The sequence below is a fragment of the Nicotiana tabacum genome, chromosome 24, assembly GCF_000715075.1.
Source record: "Nicotiana tabacum cultivar K326 chromosome 24, ASM71507v2, whole genome shotgun sequence".
In the NCBI taxonomy this organism is placed as follows: Eukaryota; Viridiplantae; Streptophyta; class Magnoliopsida; order Solanales; family Solanaceae; genus Nicotiana; species Nicotiana tabacum.
In genome coordinates this window covers 9,054,086-9,074,168 of record NC_134103.1, presented here as the reverse complement: position 1 = coordinate 9,074,168, position 20,083 = coordinate 9,054,086, and the positions used below count along the sequence as shown (strand labels likewise).

At 40.6% G+C, this 20,083-nt stretch overlaps 1 protein-coding gene across 1 annotated transcript; it reads right to left on the bottom strand.

Moving 5' to 3' along the window:
- Positions 1–1,752: 1,752 nt before the first annotated feature.
- Positions 1,753–19,762, bottom strand: LOC142178007 (uncharacterized). Its single transcript, XM_075247320.1, has 2 exons — positions 19,134–19,762; positions 1,753–1,891 (listed from the first exon to the last, which is right to left on the bottom strand). Exons 1-2 carry the CDS (start codon positions 19,760–19,762, stop codon positions 1,753–1,755), a joined length of 768 nt encoding a protein of 255 aa, XP_075103421.1.
- Positions 19,763–20,083: the final 321 nt, after the last annotated feature.

Below are 20,083 nucleotides of genomic sequence, written 5' to 3'. Positions count from 1 at the left end.
AGAATTCCTAAAATTCACTCCAGGCCCACGTGCCCGGATTCCGGAATATCTTTTAAGACGATTGTTACCCATAACCTCATGAACTCAATTATATGATTTTCACTAAATTCTATAACCAATTTCGTGGTTAAATTTCATTTTTGTCAAAACCAAAGTTTTTCATCTAAACCTTTAATTTCACCAATGTTTACATGTTAATCTACCCATAATCTATGTATTTAACTCATGTTATGTAGAAATTAATTACCTCAAAGTGCTAGGTGAAAACCCCTTTCCAAGAGCTCCAAATATCGCCCAAGAGATAAAGAAAATAAGCTAAATGGCCTAAGTCCCGCATTTAATAGAGTTGTGCCCGGGTCTCAGATATTTGCGACACCTGGTTCGCAAATGCGACAAATCCATCGCAAATGCGAACCTGGGCTTCTACTACCAAGGTCGCAAATGTGACCAAGGAGTCGCAAATGTGGACACTGTTGAGATCGCAAATGAGACCAAAGTGTTGCAAATGCGAACACTGCCCAGGTCAGGCTTCTTTGCAATTGCGAAGCGTTCCTCGCAAATGCAATCAAATTCTCACATTTGTGAGACCTGCAACAGCTGCCAAGAAACACCAAAATAACTAAAGTTTATCTCATCCTCCCGAACGTCCGAAACTTACCCGAGCCCTCGGGGATCTACACCAAACACACACACAAGTCTAACAACATCATACGAACTCACTCGAGCGATCGAAACACTGAAATAACATCAAAACCCACAAATCGGACGCCAAAACGCATGGATTAACTCATGAACTCAAAAACTTTAACAAATACTTTCGCGCGTCTGATTCCTATCAAATCAACTCAGAATGACGCCAAATTTTGTGTTTAAGTCTTAAATGACATTACGGACCTATTCCAACTTTCGGAACCGGAATTCTAACCCGATATCAAAAAGTCAACCCTCGATCAAACTTTCCAAAAACTTCAAATTTCTATTTTTTGCCAAATGACCCCGAAATGACCTACGGACCTCCAAGTCTACTTCCGGACGCGCCCCTAAGTCCAGAATCACCATACGGTGCTATTCTCAGGTTTGAAATACCAAATGGACGTCTATAATGCAAAGATCCATTTCAACCCAAACTTATGAAATTCATCCAAAATGCCAACTTCCACTATTAGTCGCAGAAATGCTCTCGGGTTATCCAAAACCCGACCCGAGCATACGACCAAGTCAGAAATCATCATACGAACCTGTTGGAACCGTCAAATCCCGATTCTGAGGAATCATCAGCACAAGAGTGTCGTTGGTCTTCTTGACCAGAAAGTCAGCCATTCCTACGAGTCCCAACTCTATGTGTCCGTCACTCCTTGGGCATATCAGAGTGCCTAGGAATGCGACTACGAAGGCTGAACCTCGGCGTGCTTCCCACTTGTTTTTCTTTCCCTGGTGACTCAAACCAGTGTTTGGAGCCTCAATCCCGTAGGGATCCCCGTACCTACTATACAAAAAAGTGGAATGTGCAGAAACCATCGGCCAAATTTTAATTTTTTAACTTGCCGGTTAATGGAAGAAGGTCCAAAATTTATGAGGAGTCACATTTCTGGGTGCTACAGGATGTTGATGCCTAAGACTCCCGTCAAAACCGACATAACCTGCTATCTCCTCCAGCGTAAGGGTCAATTCAAAATCTGAGAAGTGAAAAATATTGTGTGTCGGGTCCTGGAATGGTATCAGGTCCTCGATCAAATCAACCCTGGGCTTAATCTACAGAAGTCCGGTGAGCCCACCTAATGCTTTAGTCACAGAACGCTTGTTAACCTTCCCCAGGTCATTCCACCATATGCTAAATCTTAGTGGAATCTCATCTTTAACCCCAAAAGGTTTATCCTCAACGGTGCTCATTCTGCAAGCAAATTGAGGACAAATGATCAAAACCGACACATTTTCCAAAAATACAAAGTGGTTAATTTTGAAAATTCAGTTCGATAAATCCATCAACAAAAACATGGGTTGTTTTTACAAATACGGCCCTTCAGCACTTGGAGAAAGTTTTTAGGGCTGTTTCTGCCAATTGATGTTGATTATAGGAAAAAGACTGACTTGAGATTACATTGTGGCTATTCTTGCGAAAATAGCCTTCCGGCGTCCCAAGAGAACATTTTAAGGCTATTTGACAAGAACGATCGCGGGTGATGACCATGTTTCAAAAAGGTTGCAAAAATGAGGCCGGACCTGATAGGGGTTGCGTACGTATCTCATATCCGGTGAGGATCAGACTTGCGTAGTTCGATAAGTGTTGACACAACAGGAAAATATGACTTTTGAAAATTATTAGCTTATTTTGAAATGCCTTTTCTTTTTTTCTCTTTTTTTTCGGCAAAGTTTCGGGGTTTCCAAATACCTGGAATTTTTAGAACGGGGTAATTTCTCTCCTACCTCACTCTTGGTTTTTTTTTTCCGATTTTCTTTCCCTATTCTAAAAGCACGTCAACATGCACGCCGAAACAAACATATGCACAAGTAGCACGTAAAATGTATCAGGATGGTCTTTTAATTTAGGTATACCTGTCCTAGACGGACCCAGCACCTGTGTTGAGTCATTAAAGTCAAATGCACATGATGCAAAAAAAAACGTTCCTACTAGGGATTCGGCATGAGGCTATGTTATTCTAGGTTTAAATCCTTGGGTGTGTTGTTCTAGACCTGGCTTACCCGAGTGGACAACTCGAGCCGAGGGAGGGGCAGCGTACCGGGACTACAGAAGCTTCACCGGCTTTGCAACTCTTCCGATCCTTGTTCTAAAATTAAGGGTATGAATCTAACATAAAAGAAGTCACGTGAAGAGCACGCTCCCCAGATGATTTAGAAGACTCGGAGAGAAGAAGGGTGGCATAACAGTTTATATACAGTTCACGTCAATATTAAAGCGGTAAAGAGCGGCAATTAGCATATTAGGCTCAAACAAGTAATATCAGATAATCAACAACAAGCCAATTATAAAAGCCATCTAAGCTCAAATTCTGAACCATGAACCAGAGATTCTGGATTCTTAGTCCCCAGCAGAGTCGCTAGAACTGTCACACCTCATTTTTTGAAGAATAAGGGGTTTTTTCAATTAAAATAATATTATTCGAAATGGGATTATTTAATTAATAAGAGTCTCCACTTGGGATAATTATTATGGTGTCCCAAGTCACCGGTTTATTTTAAAAATCCCAAATCGAGGAAATTGACTCTATTTACAGTCCGCGAACACAGAAGACCGGGTAAGGAATATTTTTAACCCGGGAGAAGGTGTGAGGCACTCCCGAGTTCTGTAGTTTTAGCACGGTATCTTAACAATTAATAATTGGCCTAATTATCTGAAAAATGACATGTTTTAAGACGTATGTGCATTACCGTTTCTAAATCGCTTTTAATTATTTATTTAACTGCTTTAATATTTATGAAATTTATTTGAACAAGTCGCGATGTCACGCACTCGTTGTTTTTGTACATATTACAAACCGCGCCACGTGAAATGCACCCGCAATTTATAACATGTTTATTATTATTATTATTTGAAGTTGAGGTCAAGTCGCGTGAAACACACACTTGAATTGAGATTTACATATCGTGACCATGTCACTGGAACTATACCCATGATCACGATGGTTTAATATTCGTGCCTAAAGCAAACTACGATATCTAGAATTATCTTCCTAAACTACTTTGAGATTTGATGTAAGGCCATGATTTATGGAGAAGTTCTTTGTAGGATCAAATAATGGATTCCTTGGCAGATTCAATTACTCGACTAAACGAGAAGAAATCAACTGAGTTAACTCATAAGAAATGGGCTAATTACAATTATTTAAAGGGACTAAGTCAATTTACGAAAAAGAAAACAAGTCGACAACGTTTGCCATTTGAAAACAGAGATGATCATGTTCTAAAAATTCTAACAGTACTTTTAGCTATTCCGGCCAGGTATAAGCAAACATGGGCTAAGTATAATGTAAGGATAAATAGTGTCCAAATGGGCTTCTATGTGACGCCCAATTGCGTGGGACTTTCCGGCTGCTGACTTCGTTTGAAGTCTGGGCCTCAAGCCAAAGCCCAAATAAACGAAAAATGTCACGAGCTCACCTAAGGGAAATTTTGCTGGGCCTGACCCACTACACGCTTATTCACAGACATATGGTAAGCCAAAAATGAAAGCAAGCACAATGCATCTGCCAAACTAATTGAACCATGACTAAATACTTTCAATGAAAATAAATAGATGCCAGATTTACACACCATTAACAACTAGTTCATACATTTGAAAATCTGAGATAGAATATACATTAGAATGATGCTTTAAACTATTTACATATTCGAATAAACTGATAGTTATCCGCAATTGCCACATCTCATGATCTTCTTGGCTTATTAGAGCTTTGTGACAAAATAGGTACGGAGCTATCCTCACTTGTCAAATTAAAAAAAAAACTATGCTTTGGGCAGATTTGAAGGAGAATATTGTCACGACCCAAAATCCATAAATGGTCGTGATGGCACATAACACCGCTGTCAGGCAAGCCAACAATAGTTGATTAACTCGATTATTCATTTTTGTATTTTGAAATCAAAATTTTCCTTCAATTAAATAATTAGAAATAAAATTTACAGAGTAAATGATAATAGTTTTCCAATTACAATACTGAACAACTCATAAGTACCCCCAAAAATCGGTGTCACAAGTGACTGAGCATCAACTAGGAAGTAAAATAAAATACAACATCTGTTCGGAATAAAAATTAGACAAGAAAAATACAAATAACCCTGAAGGACACTCTGCTGGATGCGGATCGTAACCTGAAATGCAGCTCGCGGCGAATCCCCGCATCATCCGTGCCCAAAGGACCACCGGACATAAAAGTACCTGCACAAAAATGTGCAGCAAGTGTAGCATGAGTACGTAAATCCACGTGTACCCAGTAAGTATCTAGCCTAACCCCGGAGGAATAGTGACGAGGGGTCGACATCGACACTCACTAGTGGTCCAATAATATCAGGTACAGTAAGGAGGTGAACAAATATGAGGCAAAGTAAATAAATGAAATAAACAACTGTAAATCTGTGGTACAATTATTCTCCTTCCAATAAACTCAAGCTCTTAATTAGCAATTCCTCCTCAACCGGAGCACATATATATGTGTATAATGGACCTCACCAAATAGGTTGTTATAATTCGAGTCAGGGAAAGAATGGACCTCACCTAAATAGGTTGTTATAATTCGAATCAGGGAAAGACTCACAGATACTCTGGTTTCTTGCCAAATATTACGCACGATTCCATGAGGTTATTTTTATAGAAATGTCGAGGCGTATGGCCCGATCCAACATAAATAATAAATTGTACACTACCGAGAGTCGAACGGCACGAACCATAGATGTATCTATTAAACTGTCGAGGCGAACGGCCAGCTCCCATGAGATTGTGGTACATAAATCCTGCCGAGGCGAACGACCCGATCCCATTAGAATAAGAAACACATAATCCTGCCGAGGCGATCGGCCTGATCCCATTAGAATAAGGAGATTTGATGGGTCCGTGACCTCACTCATGAATAAACGTGTGAGTTGTAATATTGTTTAACAAAAACCTTTCAATGAAACATAATATCACAGAAACATGTCGTAAGAGGAGTAAAATTATTTAGTGACTAATCATGAACTCGTGAAGTCTCTACAATAGCAAGTCTAGTCTCAAGTAGTAATATAAAACAGAGGAATTTAATAGGCGAGAAACTGCTCAAATAGTACAGCTATAGCATGATGTGCACCTAAGCCTACCCGGACAATAACATGAATGTAGCTATGTACGGGCTCTCGTCACCTCACACGTACGTAGCCCCTACAACAAGTAGCACACATGAATATACAACACCTAGGGGTAATTTCCCCCTCACAGAGTTAGACAGGAGACTTACCTCGCTCCGAAAGTCCATAACCGGCTCCAAATGCCTCTAACACCTCAGCATAATTCTACCTCTTATCGGCCCAAAGCTAATGGCGCTGTAGAAACCCGTTAAGCCGGTTTTCTTTCTTTGATTACCCTCTTTGGAGCCTGAAAGTTATTACGAAAACAAATAAGAAATAAAAAGAAAAGAAACAAAATAAAATCAAAAATAAAGTTCATTGAACTACGTTCGACTGATTCCGAAAGGATACGTAGGTAGCCTCACTCTGGGGTTCAATCACACCAAAATAAAAATCCACATTCCCCCAAAAGTTGAAACTGGGGCAGTTGTTACAATAGTTCGGCGATGGTTTCGCTTGAAAGGTTCTAAAGTTGTAATTCAATCCAAATCCTTTTTACCCAAATCCTTTTCAAGTCCTTCCGATCATACAACGAGAATGTTCAAGAATTGGAGGATACAGTTACTTGGATTGATGCAACCAAAATGAGAGAAATACAATGAGAGAGTCTTATTGGTGAGAACCCTCACGGGCACCATAGAGCGATGGAGAGCAGAGAAAATGAAAATGAGAGTGTCTTGTTAGTGAAAACCCGCAAAGGGCACTATAAGGCGATGGTGAGAAGGGAAATGAGAGAGGTCAGTTGGTGAAAACCCGCAAAGGGGCACTACTGATCGAAACGAGGATCTTCACAGCCATTGTCATCGACACAGTCTTGGGCAAGGTTTCTCGATTTCGAGGCAAACGTTGTGATGAATTGCTGAGAGTCAGACGGTTTACGCAGATCAGACATCCAGTTCAAAAGGCATGTCATATTCATTGAAATCCGCATGTACTCTAGATAAATCTTTCTTTCCTTTCCCCAAAAAGGGATACCTCTTGTCTAAATTCATTGTCTATTCCATTGTTTGTTTTTCTTTGAATCCCTTTCAGTCTAACTCTGTTCCAAAACTAAGGTGAAGAAGGGATGGCAAGACTGATTTACATGGCTTTTGTTTGATACAAGCAAATATTCAAGAGGCATCTAGCCTCGGCAGGGGCATTAAGTCAACCCCGACTGGCCATGATGGTTGATGATTTGAAATAAAAAACTCTTGAAAAGAGAAAATCAAATTGAAAGTTCCTACAAGGGCAAAATAAAGTTGATAAGGTTAAGTCTCACGCGACCAAGGATATGTAGGAAACCTCCGAAGCAAGGTTCGGTCAAACTTTTTCAAAATACTTCCCATGGAGTATCAAGCGGGAAAATATTGCTTGTAATTGCTCACTTTATCTTTGCCCGAAAACTCTTCATGTTTTCGGGCAGCTGTGAGCACGTAATTTTGCCCTACGAAAATACTCCTACAAAATTCACAAAAAATAAATTTTCTATTTTTTTTTTATTTTTTTATAGAATTTCTAGGAATTTTTTTTTTATATTTGTTTGCATTTAGTTACATTTTTATGCATATTTAATATCTCAAAATCATAGAAAACACCATAAAAATTTCAAATCATCATTCTATATCATTTTAGGTTTTAATTGCATTTTTATAAGAACTAATTACTTATTAATTATAGAATTAATACATGAAAACCACAACAAAAAAGACATTAGTAACTTTACATGCATTAATACTTAATTAAATTAGTTAATTATTAGAAAAATAGGTAAGTAGGTTTAATTTTGCAAAATAGATTTGAGTTAAGATTTAATTTAGGATTTTAATTAACTTAGCTAGATTTTAAAATCAAAGTAAAAAAGAAGTAGGTTTGTTTGGGTGTTTTAAAATGCATATGGGCCAGTTCATGTTGAGGCCCAAACCCCACCAAAAATTTGCTCCAAACCCAGTCTCCCTTAAAGCCAATCCAACTCAATTCCCCTACCTAGTCCAGGTCCCCCCCATAACCTCAAACTCCATTTTACCCCTCGCAAATCTCAGCCATTCATCAAGCTTGATCTAACGGCCCGGAACTCAACCATACCCTCCCATATAACTGTCCCAAAAGATCCCCCCCCCAAACCCTAGATACTTCCACTATTATCTGATCTCCCTTATCTCTCCCAAATCCCCTCAGAACCGTAGTAACCCCAAAAATTGCCGCTGGCGGCCTCCACTCCAAACAACCCCAAAAGCTTCACCAGACAATCCCCACTCCTTTATCACCCCGTATCTCTTTGTTGTTTCCCTCAAAACCCTACAAAATCTCTCAATTTGTAGATCTAAGGAATCATAAAACATAAATTCACCTCCTTTCTGATTCTTCTTTAAATTTTGGTTCGTTTAGGTTCAATACCAAACCCATTCGCCTTGTCCCTTTACGAACTACCATTTCATGGTATTTTCAGTTCATAAGGCTTTTTAAAAAATCAAATGGCCCTCCTCACAGTTCATTTTCTTGGCTGGCCTGTGCTCAAAGTTGTTATATGTAGCACTAGATGTGCTTTCGAGTATTAAGCCAGTGCTCGTATGACAACATTGAACACTGATCGGATTTCTTTGCCGGAGTTTGGTCAGTCACCAGTCCTCTCTTAGCCAGCACTTGTATGGTATCGATTGGTAACTTTTTGAGTTTCTCTTTTATTTGTTTACTTGTTAATTTCAAAGAATTCCTGTTTTGCATTCTCTTTTCTCTTAGTTCAATTTAGTTAGATGTTTTGCATATTACCTATTTAATTGTGTATTTTTCATGATTAGTTAAGCTGCTGAGAAAGTGTTAGAAGGTATTAGAAGGGATTAAAGTGCAATTAGGTAAAACTTAGGGTTTGAAAAGAGGTAAAATCGAAAGCAAAAAGGGATGTAAAGAAGGGAAATAACAGCAAAAATAGGAAAGAATCATTTTAATTGGACAACTGTCCATTTATGTTAAAAGATGTCAATTCCCTGATTTTTAGGAGGCTAGCAGACTACTCTTACACCCTCTCTCATTCTCTCATAGAGGACACTTTGATTCTATATAAAGACCACACATTCCCTCACACAGAGGAAATTCTCGGCAGAAACTACACATACACTCCCTCAGCTTGACTGAGTTTCTCCAAAAGAAAATACTCTAAAAAGTTCAAATTTAAATACAGAAAAACCAAAAAAATGGGGGGAGTTTCAAGGCTGTTTTTAATTCCTAATTTTGTTGCTGCGTATTTTGGGTTTCATAGTTGAATGAGATTTAAAAACTCATTATTTTTGCTGATGTGTTCAATTGGCTGGTCTGAGCTGTAGCTTTTGAAGTTTCAGATTTCTCTTTATTTTCTTTGTTGCTTTTTCACTGTTAAAAGGTGCGTTTATCCACCATGTTAGCTTTACTCGAACTATAAATGAAGTTGGTTTGTTTATGCTATACTCTTGCAATATTTTAGTAGTTTTCAGAATGTCTAAAGTCTTAAATCTATTTTAGTTTTTCATCTTTGTTAATCTGTGCAATTGTTGGAGTGTTAAGAATATGTAAATGGTCTGTTGGATATCAATAGGTGGTGTAGCATTTATTTGAATGTCATTCTATCTTTTCTTTTTCTTCTCTTTCTTCCTGGAATGTGTGTGAGTTCCATTATGTACACCTAAGCGAGAAGTAATACAGGAGTCTGAGTTTATATTTGTAACGACCTGATCGATCATTTTGTGCTCTAGCGTGTCGTTCAGCAGTTTGAGGCCTTGAGTAGTTTTACATCAGGTATTATGACTTGTACGTATGGTCGAAAATGAATTTCAGGAAGTTCAGAGTTAGTTTGGGAAGAAAATTCTAATTTCGGAAGCTTTAAGTTGGAAGAATTGACTAAGGTTTGATTTTTGAATAAACGACCTCGGAATCGGGATTGGAAGGTTCCAGCAGGTTCTTATGATGATTTTGGACTTAGGCGTATGTCCGGATCGGGTTTTGGATGACCCGGGAGTGTTTCAGCGCCTATTGTGGAAGGTTGGCATTTTGAAAGAATTTTATAAAGTTGGGTTGAAGTGCATTTCAATGTTCCTGATATCCGTTTGGGATTTCGAGTCTGGGTATAGCTCCGTATGGTGACTCTGGTATTGGGAGCGCATCCGGATATGGATTTGGAGGTCCGTAGGTCATTTCGGGGTCATTTGGCGAAAGTTAGAAATTTGAAGGTTTTTGAGAAGTTTGACCGGGAGTGGACTTTTTGATATCGGGGTCGGATTCCAATTCCGGAAGTTGGAGTAGGTCCGTAATGTCGAATGTGACTTGTGTGCAAAAGTTGAGGTCAATCGGACGTGATTTGATAGGTTTCGGCATCGAATATAGAAGTTTAAAGTTTTAAAGTTCATTAAGCTTGAATTGGAATGTGATTCATGGTTTTGCCGTGGTTTGAGGTAATTTGAGGCCTCGATCAGGTACGTGTTATGTTATGGGAGTGGTTCGTGTGATTGGACGGGGTCCCGGGGGCTTCGGGTGTGTTTCGGGGTGATTTCGGACCAAATTGGAATAATTTATTGTTGCTGATTGCTGCTATCTGGTTTCCTTCTTCGCGAACGCGAAGGGATTCATGCATTCGCGAAGGAGACTTTTGGGGCCTGCTGGATTTGCCCATCGCGAACGTGATGGGAGAGACATGAACGCGAAGCTGAGGTTGTGGAAGCCTACGCGAATGCGGGTAGGCGCACGCAAACGCGAAGAGGAAATGAGTTGGGGGCCTGCCAGGCGTTAAGCCTTTCGCCATCGCGGCTTGAGGCCCGCGAACACAAAGGGTAGGGAGTCACAAGGTTCGCGAATGCGTCCATTAGGTTGCGAACGCGTAGAGGAAAATATGGAGGCAATGTGTTTAGCCTTCGTGATCGCGAAGGCATTCCCGCGATCGCGAAGAAAGGTGGGCCTAGGCAGATTGGTTTTAATGCGGGGTTTGGCTCATCCCCTCTCATTTTTCACTTGGGTGGGCGATTTTTGGAGCTTTTGAAGAGGAGACTTTCATCATCTATGTCAAGGTAAGTGATTCCCACCTATTACAAGTTAAATACTTGGATTATATATAGATTTTAACATGGAAATTCATGGAAAAATTGTGGAAAATTTGGGGTTTTGGTAGAAAACCTAGAAATTGACATTTTTGGATTTTCACCACAAATTTGGACATGGAATTGAGAATAAATCATATATTTTAGTTCGTAATGTTATGGGTAATGTTTATCTTTGAAATATTTTGAAATTCGGGCACGTGGGCCCGAGGGTTGCTTTATCGGCTTTTCGAGCGGCGTTGGGAATTTGTCTAAATTGATTTTTTATGAGTATTAGAGTACATTTTTATTGGTTTACACATTGTTTGACTAGTTTTGGAGCAACGGGTATCGGTTTGAGGTGTTAGAGGGCTTTGGAGCCGGTTATGGACTTTCCGAGCGAGGTAAGTCTCTTGTCTAACTCCATGAGGGGGGAAATTACCCGTATGTGTTATATATTTATGTGTGCTACTTGTTGTGGGGGCTACGTATGCGCGAGGTGACGAGAGCCCGTACGTAGATACATTCATGTTATTGTCCGGGTAGGCTTAGGTTCACATCATGCTATAGCTGTACTATTTGAGCAGTCTCTCGCCTATTAAATTCCTCTGTTTTACATTACTACTTGAGACTAGACTTGCTATTGTAGAGACTTCATGAGTTCATGATTAGTCACCAAATAATTTTACTCCTCTTACGACATGTTTCCGTGATATATATGTTTCATTGAAAGGTTTTTGTTAAAGAAATTACAACTCACGCGTCTATTCGTCAGTGGGGTCATGGACCCGTCAAAGCTCCTTATTCTAATGGGATGGCCGATCGCCTCAACAAGATTATGTACTTATTATTCTAATAGGATCGGGGTCGTTCGCCTCGGCAGAATTTATGTACCACACTCTCATGTGAGTGGGCTGTTCGCCTCGACAGTTTAATAGATGCATCTATGGTTCTTGCCGTTCGACCCTCGGTAGTGCACATTTTATTATTTATGTTGGATCGGGCCGTACGCCTCGGCATTTCTATAAAAATATCCTCATGGAATCGTGTGTAATATTTGGCAAGAAGCCAGAGTATCTGTGAGTCTTTCCCTGATTCGAATTATAACAACCTATTTGGTGAGGTCCATTATACATACATATATATATATATATATATATATATATATATATATATATATATATATATATATATATATATATATATATATATATATATATATATATATATATATATATATATATATATATATATATACGGTTGAGGAGGAATTTCTAATTAAGAGCTTGAGTTTATTATAAGGAGGATAATTGCACCACATATTTACAGTTGTTTATTTCATTTATTTACTTTGCCTCATATTTGTTCACCTCCTTACTATGCCTGATATTATTGGACCACTAGTGAGTGTTGATGTCGACCCCTCGTCGCTATTCCTCCGAGGTTAGGCTAGATACTTACTGGGTACACATGAATTACTTACTCATGCTACACTTGCTGCACATTTTTGGGCAGGTACTTTTATGTCCGGTGGTCCTTTGGGCACGGAGGCATGGATGATGCGGGGATTTGCCGCGAGCTACATTTCAGGTTACGATCCGCATCCAGCAGAGTGTCCTTCAGGGTTATTTGTATTTTTCCTGTTTAATTTTAATTCCGGACAGATGCTGTATTTTATTTTACTTCCTAGTTGATGCTCATGCACTTGTGACACCAGGTTTTGGGGGTACTTATGAATTGTTCAGTATTGTAATTGATAAAATATTATCATTTACTCTGTAAAATTTATTTTTGATTATTTAATTGAAGAAAAAATTTGATTTCAAAATACAAAAATGAATAATCGAGTTAATTAACTATTGTTGGCTTGCCTGGCAGCGGTGTTAGGCGCCATCACGACCATTTATGGATTTTGGGTCGTGACAACATGGTATCAGAGCGTTAGGTTCACATAGGTCTCACGAGTCATGAGCAAGTCTAGTAAAGTCTTGCGGATAGGTACGGAGACTTCTGTACTTATCTTCGAGAGGTTACAGGACTATTAGGAACACTTCCCTTTCTTGATTCCTCATCGTGCGATTTGATTCCTTTGAGGCTTATTCCTTCATTTCCTTCCTATTCACTCTTATGCGACGTGAAGCGTTTGTTATAAATTTGGAATCGAGGAATTTTAATAGTACTGTAGATGTGGTGCGGGATGTTTCTCCATGCGTATTTGATTGGGTTATTGTTGTCGCCTTGCGGAAGGTCGTTCTATCATTTCAGCTCAGTATCAGTATTGCCTATGGTTTAAGATTTAGCTCTGATTGTTATGATGATTAGTACGTTGCTATCGCATAGTATTGGTGTAATGGTAGGGTGCTTATCTATGGATAGTGGAAGTAAATGACATGATAGAAGGACTTCTCATTTCACGGCTTAGAGGTTCGGCATTTAGTTCCGGCGGAGGAGAGGCAATCGGACTACGAACGTTCAGGTTTGGGTTGATGGAGTAACGAGACTTGGTATTTCGAGTGTGATGGAATTTTCATCTGTGATGTGGTTTCGTCGTTCTTGATTCGATGTGTTAAGTTTGCCGGTGTTGTGGTCTTCTTCAATTCGCCTTCAGGGAAGGGTATTGTGAAATGGTGCTGGAGAAGCGGTTGTCAGAAATAACGGGGTGTAGCGATTTTGGAATCGAATTGGTGTTTCTAGTGTGATGGCTCGAGAAAGATGATCTTCGGAAAGGTTTAAAGTTGGTAGCGATCAATTGGTTCAAGTGCTACAGAGATAGATTTTGATTTAAGGCAACAACTCGGCAGCGAAGGATGAGGAAGGACATGTGGGAGGTGTCATGCAGTGGTTAAATTTCTAGGAGGCCAGGTATGAGAAGCAGAAGTCGAGTAGTTGCTTAAAAGAGAGGGTTTAACCAAATTGGGAGAGTGGCAGAGTAACATATGGGTTCCGTGGTAGGATGGCCACGTGCCTTGAGGAAAGTTTGGAGCCATTTGGAAATTCATGGTGGGTAGAGACTAGGTCCACGGATTTTATTTAGATGCAACATGACTTCGAGCTTGGAATGCATTGTTGGACTTTTAGCTGACGTCAATGGGGAAGAAGGAATCTCGGTGGGTCTCAGGGTTATGTAATTGTAGCTTCAAGCTAAGTGGGAGAGCCTCACCGTCTATGATTGTGGGTTATTACGACTAAGGAAAGAAAACATCAGTGGTAATTTGAGCAAAAGTATTTGAGGAATGTGTGCTATATTTGGCCTTATCGGTTCATGTTCAGGTTTTGGGAAGACTCAGAGTCTATGCTTCATGTGGATGTGATGTACAAGGAAAGGAATTCATTCAGTTGCTTCTTTGAGAGGGTGTTCATGTGCTAGCAGGGCCTTGGAGTTTGATTGTATTCAGGAACAAGTTAGAGTGGGTGACTCTCAACAACGGTCCGAGTGGATTCAAAAGTTAAAGTGCGGTGCCTAAGGATTTCGAGTCCGTAGTATGGTTAAGTATCGAGCTTTAGCAGCGGATTACAAAAGTAGCTTGGAGTGTTCTACGTTATCTTCGGTCTGCGATGTGGCATTAGAGGAATGGGAGAAAATAACTTCGGATTCATAGAGGGATTTTTAGAATGGGTGTACCGGTTGAAGATGTGAATATGCGCATAAGGAGGGTATGAGATGGTTCGTGGGTTTTGGAGACAACGTGATCTCGTGAAATAAGTTCACTCAGGATGAGTGCGGATTTGGGTTCATGATGTTTTGAATGGAGCTATTAGTATTCCTAAGGCAAGTTCAGAGTAAATTAGAAGAAGTCGGATCGGTTAGCAATGGTTGAATTGGCATGATGGTGGCAATGATCAGTTCCTTCAGCGTATTAAGTTATACATGTGATTTATGGCAGTACGTGCGAGGCTTGACGGCCGCCGTAAATGATTTTATTTGGAGGCATTCGAGTATTATGGCTTGTTATGTGTAGACGGATCCCGAAAGAGTTATGATGGTTTAGACCACCACTTGAGGATTGTATTTTCTGCGGTTATGGGAATTCAGTCGCGTGTTGCAATGGTTCTCCTGAAATGAGTTAAGTAAATGGTTGCTATGTGATGGAGTGTTTAGTCTATTAGTGGATCAGGAGTCATGATGGAATTCTTGTACTCTCACGTATTGGTATGTTAGGTGCAGTGAGCGGCATGGGAATTGGAAGTTGAGGATCAAGGTTACAGTTTGATATCGACAAAAATGTCACGAGCTCGGATGAGCAGGAAAGAAGTTAGATGTTTAGAGTAAGCTGGTACTGTCTTCATGGTCATCTGAGATCAGTGTCATGTGTAAGAGGCTTTGTGTACTGAATTGCAGATCCTTGATTCGCCTTACGACATTCGTATGACTGGTGGTATGGATGTGCAGACTTATTACCTGGTGCGGAAGGCCATGGGAGTGTATCCCGTGGGAGGATTGTATAAGTGTGACATGTAGTAACTTGATTGATTAAAGATTGAAAACAAGTATGGAGATTGTGGTACTATCGCTAATGTGAGAATTTATGCCTGAAGGGCGCTCTGTTCGATTGGTTGTGAATTATGGAAGTTTGTTCCGGATTTGACAGCTATTCTTAGGGGTGGGTCCTTGAAAGGTTGTTAACTCAGTACAGTACGATCAGAATCGGCTTGAGGTCTATGAATGGGTCTAAATGTGAGTGTGTACTCTATATCAGGCTGGATGTGTTCATTTTAGCATAGCGTTGCTTGCGGAGGAGTCTTCGGGCTTTGGATGTTATTTCTGTCATCAACTACTCCATGTAATACTTTATTCTACCATGTGGGTTGTGAGACGGATTGATTATTGTACAATGTGTTGGGGTCCCACGTAGAGGTGGTGTTATGTGAGCAGGATGGCTCTCGAGATGCAGATCATATATCGCACCTTAGTTGTGCTTGAGTTTTATAGCGTGTGATGGTATCCGTCTCCCCATGATTTGTATTATGCACTTGGCGTGCTTATGGTTGATATTCGGGCATTTCATGAGTATAAGCGTTACGGCTCGATGTGTGTTTTCTTTAGATTATTACGTATGGATCGGGTGGCACGCCACCACGGGTATATGGTTGGATCGGGTGGCACGCCGCCACGGGTATGTTGTTTGGATCGGGTGGCACGCCGCCACGAGTATTATGATTGGATCAGGTTGCGTGCCACAACGATATCATGTGTGGATCGGGTTGCACGCCGCAACAGTGTGATGTTGAGTATAGTTCCCCAACATTTATTCTTGTGTGTTTTGTTTCTTATTTTCTAAGGAAGGTTCATAACGTCTTTTCGGTTGTTTAAATTAGTTATGTGGGTTGAGTAGTTCATTCCAGAGTTCATTTTTCCTTATGTATCACATTCGAGTTTGTAACTTGTTGGCACATGGTGGCATCATATGAGACTTCTGGCAATGCCTGAGGTGGCTTATTGCCGGAGCAGCTTGTACTGGGTGAGACTAGACTATTGGACCTGGGATCAGTGCAATCAGATTTATATGAGGCACATTAAAGAGTATATATTGATATTCAGTCCAAAATGAGGTAATGGTTCTTGTCGGGAGGAAAGACTCCATGAGTTGTGATTCGGCAGGTGGTTATGAGTTTCTACACATCTCTTCTGTCATGGCAGTATTGCGAGAGCTGAAACAGGACTTATATGCTTCATGAGATGTGTTGTGGGCATCAAATTCGTGGGATTTTGGCTATTGTTGTCAGTGGATGTCATTATGGTCATGTGAATAATGCGGTGCATGGTGTGAATTCTGTAAGAGTATATAATCAGGTATTGGTACATCGTGTAGTGATGGATACGGTGTTCGTATGTTGGGAACAGATCTGGTAGAGGGTTTCAGATGTTAGAATTTGGCTCTAAGGCTAACTTGACTGAATAAAAGAGAGAATCTTCAGATTTGCTCGAGCTAATATGCTCAACTGGGTTGTGGTAGCACTGGTAGGTGCACGAGGTGTTAAACAATGATTTCGGACAGCTCCAGAGCAGTTCTTAGCACGTTCGAGGACAAACGTATGTTTAAGTGGGAGAGAATGTAACGACCCGACTGGTCGTTTTGAGATCTAGTGCATCGTTCTGTGGCTTGAGGCCTTGGGTAGTTTCACTTCATGTATTATGACTTGCATGTATGGTCGGAATTGAATTTCGGGTAGTTCGGAGTTAGTTTGGGAAGAAAATTCTAATTTCGGAAGCTTTAAGTTGGAAGAATTGACTAAGATTTGATTTTTGAGTAAACGACCTCAGAATCAGGATTGGAAGGTTCCAACAGGTTCGTATGATGATTTTGGACTTGGGCGTATATTCGTATCGTGTTTTGGATGACCCGAGAGCGTTTCAACGCCTATTGTGGAAGGTTGGCATTTTGAAAAAATTTCATAAATTTGGGTTGAAGTGCATTTCAATGTTATTGATGTCCGTTTGGGATTCCGAGTGTGGGAATAGCTCTGTATGGTGATTCTGGTATTGGGAGCGAGTCCGGATGTGGATTTGGAGGTCCGTAGGTCATTTCCGGTTCATTTGGCCAAAGTTAGAAATTTGAAGGTTTTTGAGAAGTTTGACCGGGAGTGGACTTTTTGATATCGGGGTCGGATTCTGATTTCGGAAGTTGGAGTAGGTCCGTAATGTCGAATGTGACTTGTGTGCAAAATTTGAGGTCAGTCGGACGTGATTTGATAGGTTTCGGCATCGAATATAGAGGTTTGAAGTTCTAAAGTTCATTAAGCTTGAATTGGGATGCGATTCATGGTTTTGACGTGGTTTGAGGTGATTTGAGACCTCGAGCAGGTCTGTGTTATGTTATGGGACTGGTTCGTGTGATTGGATGGGGTCTCGGGGGCCTTGGGTGTGTTTCGGACCAAATTGGAATGATTTGCTACTGCTGATTGCTGCTATCTGGATTCCTTCTTCGCGAACGCAAAGGGATTCATGCGTTCGTGAAGGAGACTTTTGGGGGCTGCTGGATTTTCCCATCGCGAACGCGATGGGAGAGACGTGAACGTGAAGCTGAGGTACTGGAAGCCTACGCGAACGCGCACGCAAACGCGAAGAGGAAATGAGTAGGGGGCTTGCCAGGCATTAAGCCTCCGCGAACGCAAAGGGTAGGAGTCACCAGGTTCGCGAACATGGCCATTGGGTCGCGAACGCGTAGAGGAAAATGTGGAGGCAGTGTGTTTAGCCTTCGCGATCGCGAAGGCATTCCCGCGATCGCGAAGAAGGGCGGGCCTTAGCAGATTGGTTTTAATGCGGGGTTTGGCTCATCTCCTCTCATTTTTTACTTGGGTGGGCGATTTTTGGAGCTTTTGATAAGGAGACTTTCATCATGTATATCAAGGTAAGTGATTCCCACCTATTGCAAGTTAAATACATGGATTATATATAGATTTTAACATGGAAATTCATGGAAAAATTGTGGAAAATTTGGGATTTTGGTAGAAAACCTAGAAATTGGTATTTTTGGATTTTGACCACGAATTTGGGCATGGAATTGAGAATAAATCATATATTTGAGTTCGTAATGTTATGGGTAATGTTTATCTTCGAATATTTTCGGAATCCGGGCACGTGGGCTCGAGGGTTGCTTTATCGTCTTTACGAGCAGAGTTGGGAATTTGTCTAAATTAATTTGTTATGAGTATTAGAGTATATTTTTATAGGTTTGCACATTATTTGACTAGTTTTGGAGCGATGGACATCGGTTGACAAATAATGATAGTTTTAGGAATACCAAAATGACAAATAATGTTGCAATACACGAAGTCCACCACTGCTTTCTTGGTGACGGCTTTGAAAGTGACTGATTCGACCCACTTTGTGAAATAACCAATGGAAACCATGATGAATCTGTGCCCATTTGAAGCTTTCAGCTCGATTGGCCCAATAACATCCATGCCCCAGGAAACGAACGACCAAGGTGCTGACATAGGATGTAACTCTGAAGGCGGTGCATGAATCAGGTCGTCGTGTATCTGGCATTGATGGCATTTCCAGACGAAACTGAAACAATCTTTTTTCATGGTCATCCAGTAATAACCTGCCCGGAGGATTTTCTTTGCAAGGACATACCCGTTCATGTGAGGCCTACATACTCCTGAATGCACTTCGTTCATGATATTTTCAGCCTCTTGAGAATCTACGCACCTCAAAAGATTCAGATCTGGAGTTCTTTTGTATAGGACCTCTCCACTCAAAAAGAAACTGCTTGTCTGATAGTTCTCTTTTGGTCTCCACTAGCCTGCTCGGGGTATTCTTTTGTTTTCAAAAACCTTTTGATATTATGATACGATGGCTGAACATCTAGCTCTATTTCAACTATGTTACAATAATCATGCCTTTCTCGAACCTGGATTTCCAGCGGGTCAATATGAACATTACCCGGGTACGGCAGCATTGAGGCCAAAGTAGCTAGTGTATCAGCTAACTCATTGTGGACTCGAGGGATATACTTGAACTCGACGAACTTTAACCGTTTGCTGAGATCTTTCACATGTTGCATGTACGGGATGAGTTTTATGTCTCGAATTTCCCACTCGCCTTGGGCTTGCCGAATGATTAAATCAGAATCCCCCATAATTAATAATTCCTCTACATCCAGATCATCTGCCATATTCATGCCCATGATGCAGGCTTCATACTCGGCGGTGTTGTTTGTACAGAAGAATCGGAGCCGGGCTATGGACGGATAGTGTTGACCTGTGGGTGAAATCGGAATTGCTCCGATCCCGACGCCTTTTGCTTTTACTGCCCCATCAAAGAATATTTTCTTGGCATTGGTATTCTCTGGAATTAATTCAATTGAGTTCACTTCCTCGTCTGGAAAATAAGTGCTTAATGGTTGGTATTCATCATCGAACAGGTTCTCAGCTATATGATCCGCCAAGACTTGGGCTTTCATTGTCGTGTGGTTGTCATAGGCAATTTCAAACTCGGTGAGCAGGATCTGCCATTTGCCAACCTTCCAATGGCATTGGCTTCTGGAATATATACTTCAAAGGATCCATCCTGGTTATGAGATATGTTGTGTAAGCCAACAGATAATGTCTGAGCTTCTGGGCGACCCAAGTTAGGGCGCAACAAGTTCTTTCCAACAAAGTGTATTTGGCATCATAACTAGTGAACTTCTTGCTCAGATAGTATATGGCTTGCTCTCCTTTTTCGGTCACATCGTTTTGCCTTAGGACACAACCAAAAGAATTTTCCAAGACTGTCAGGTACA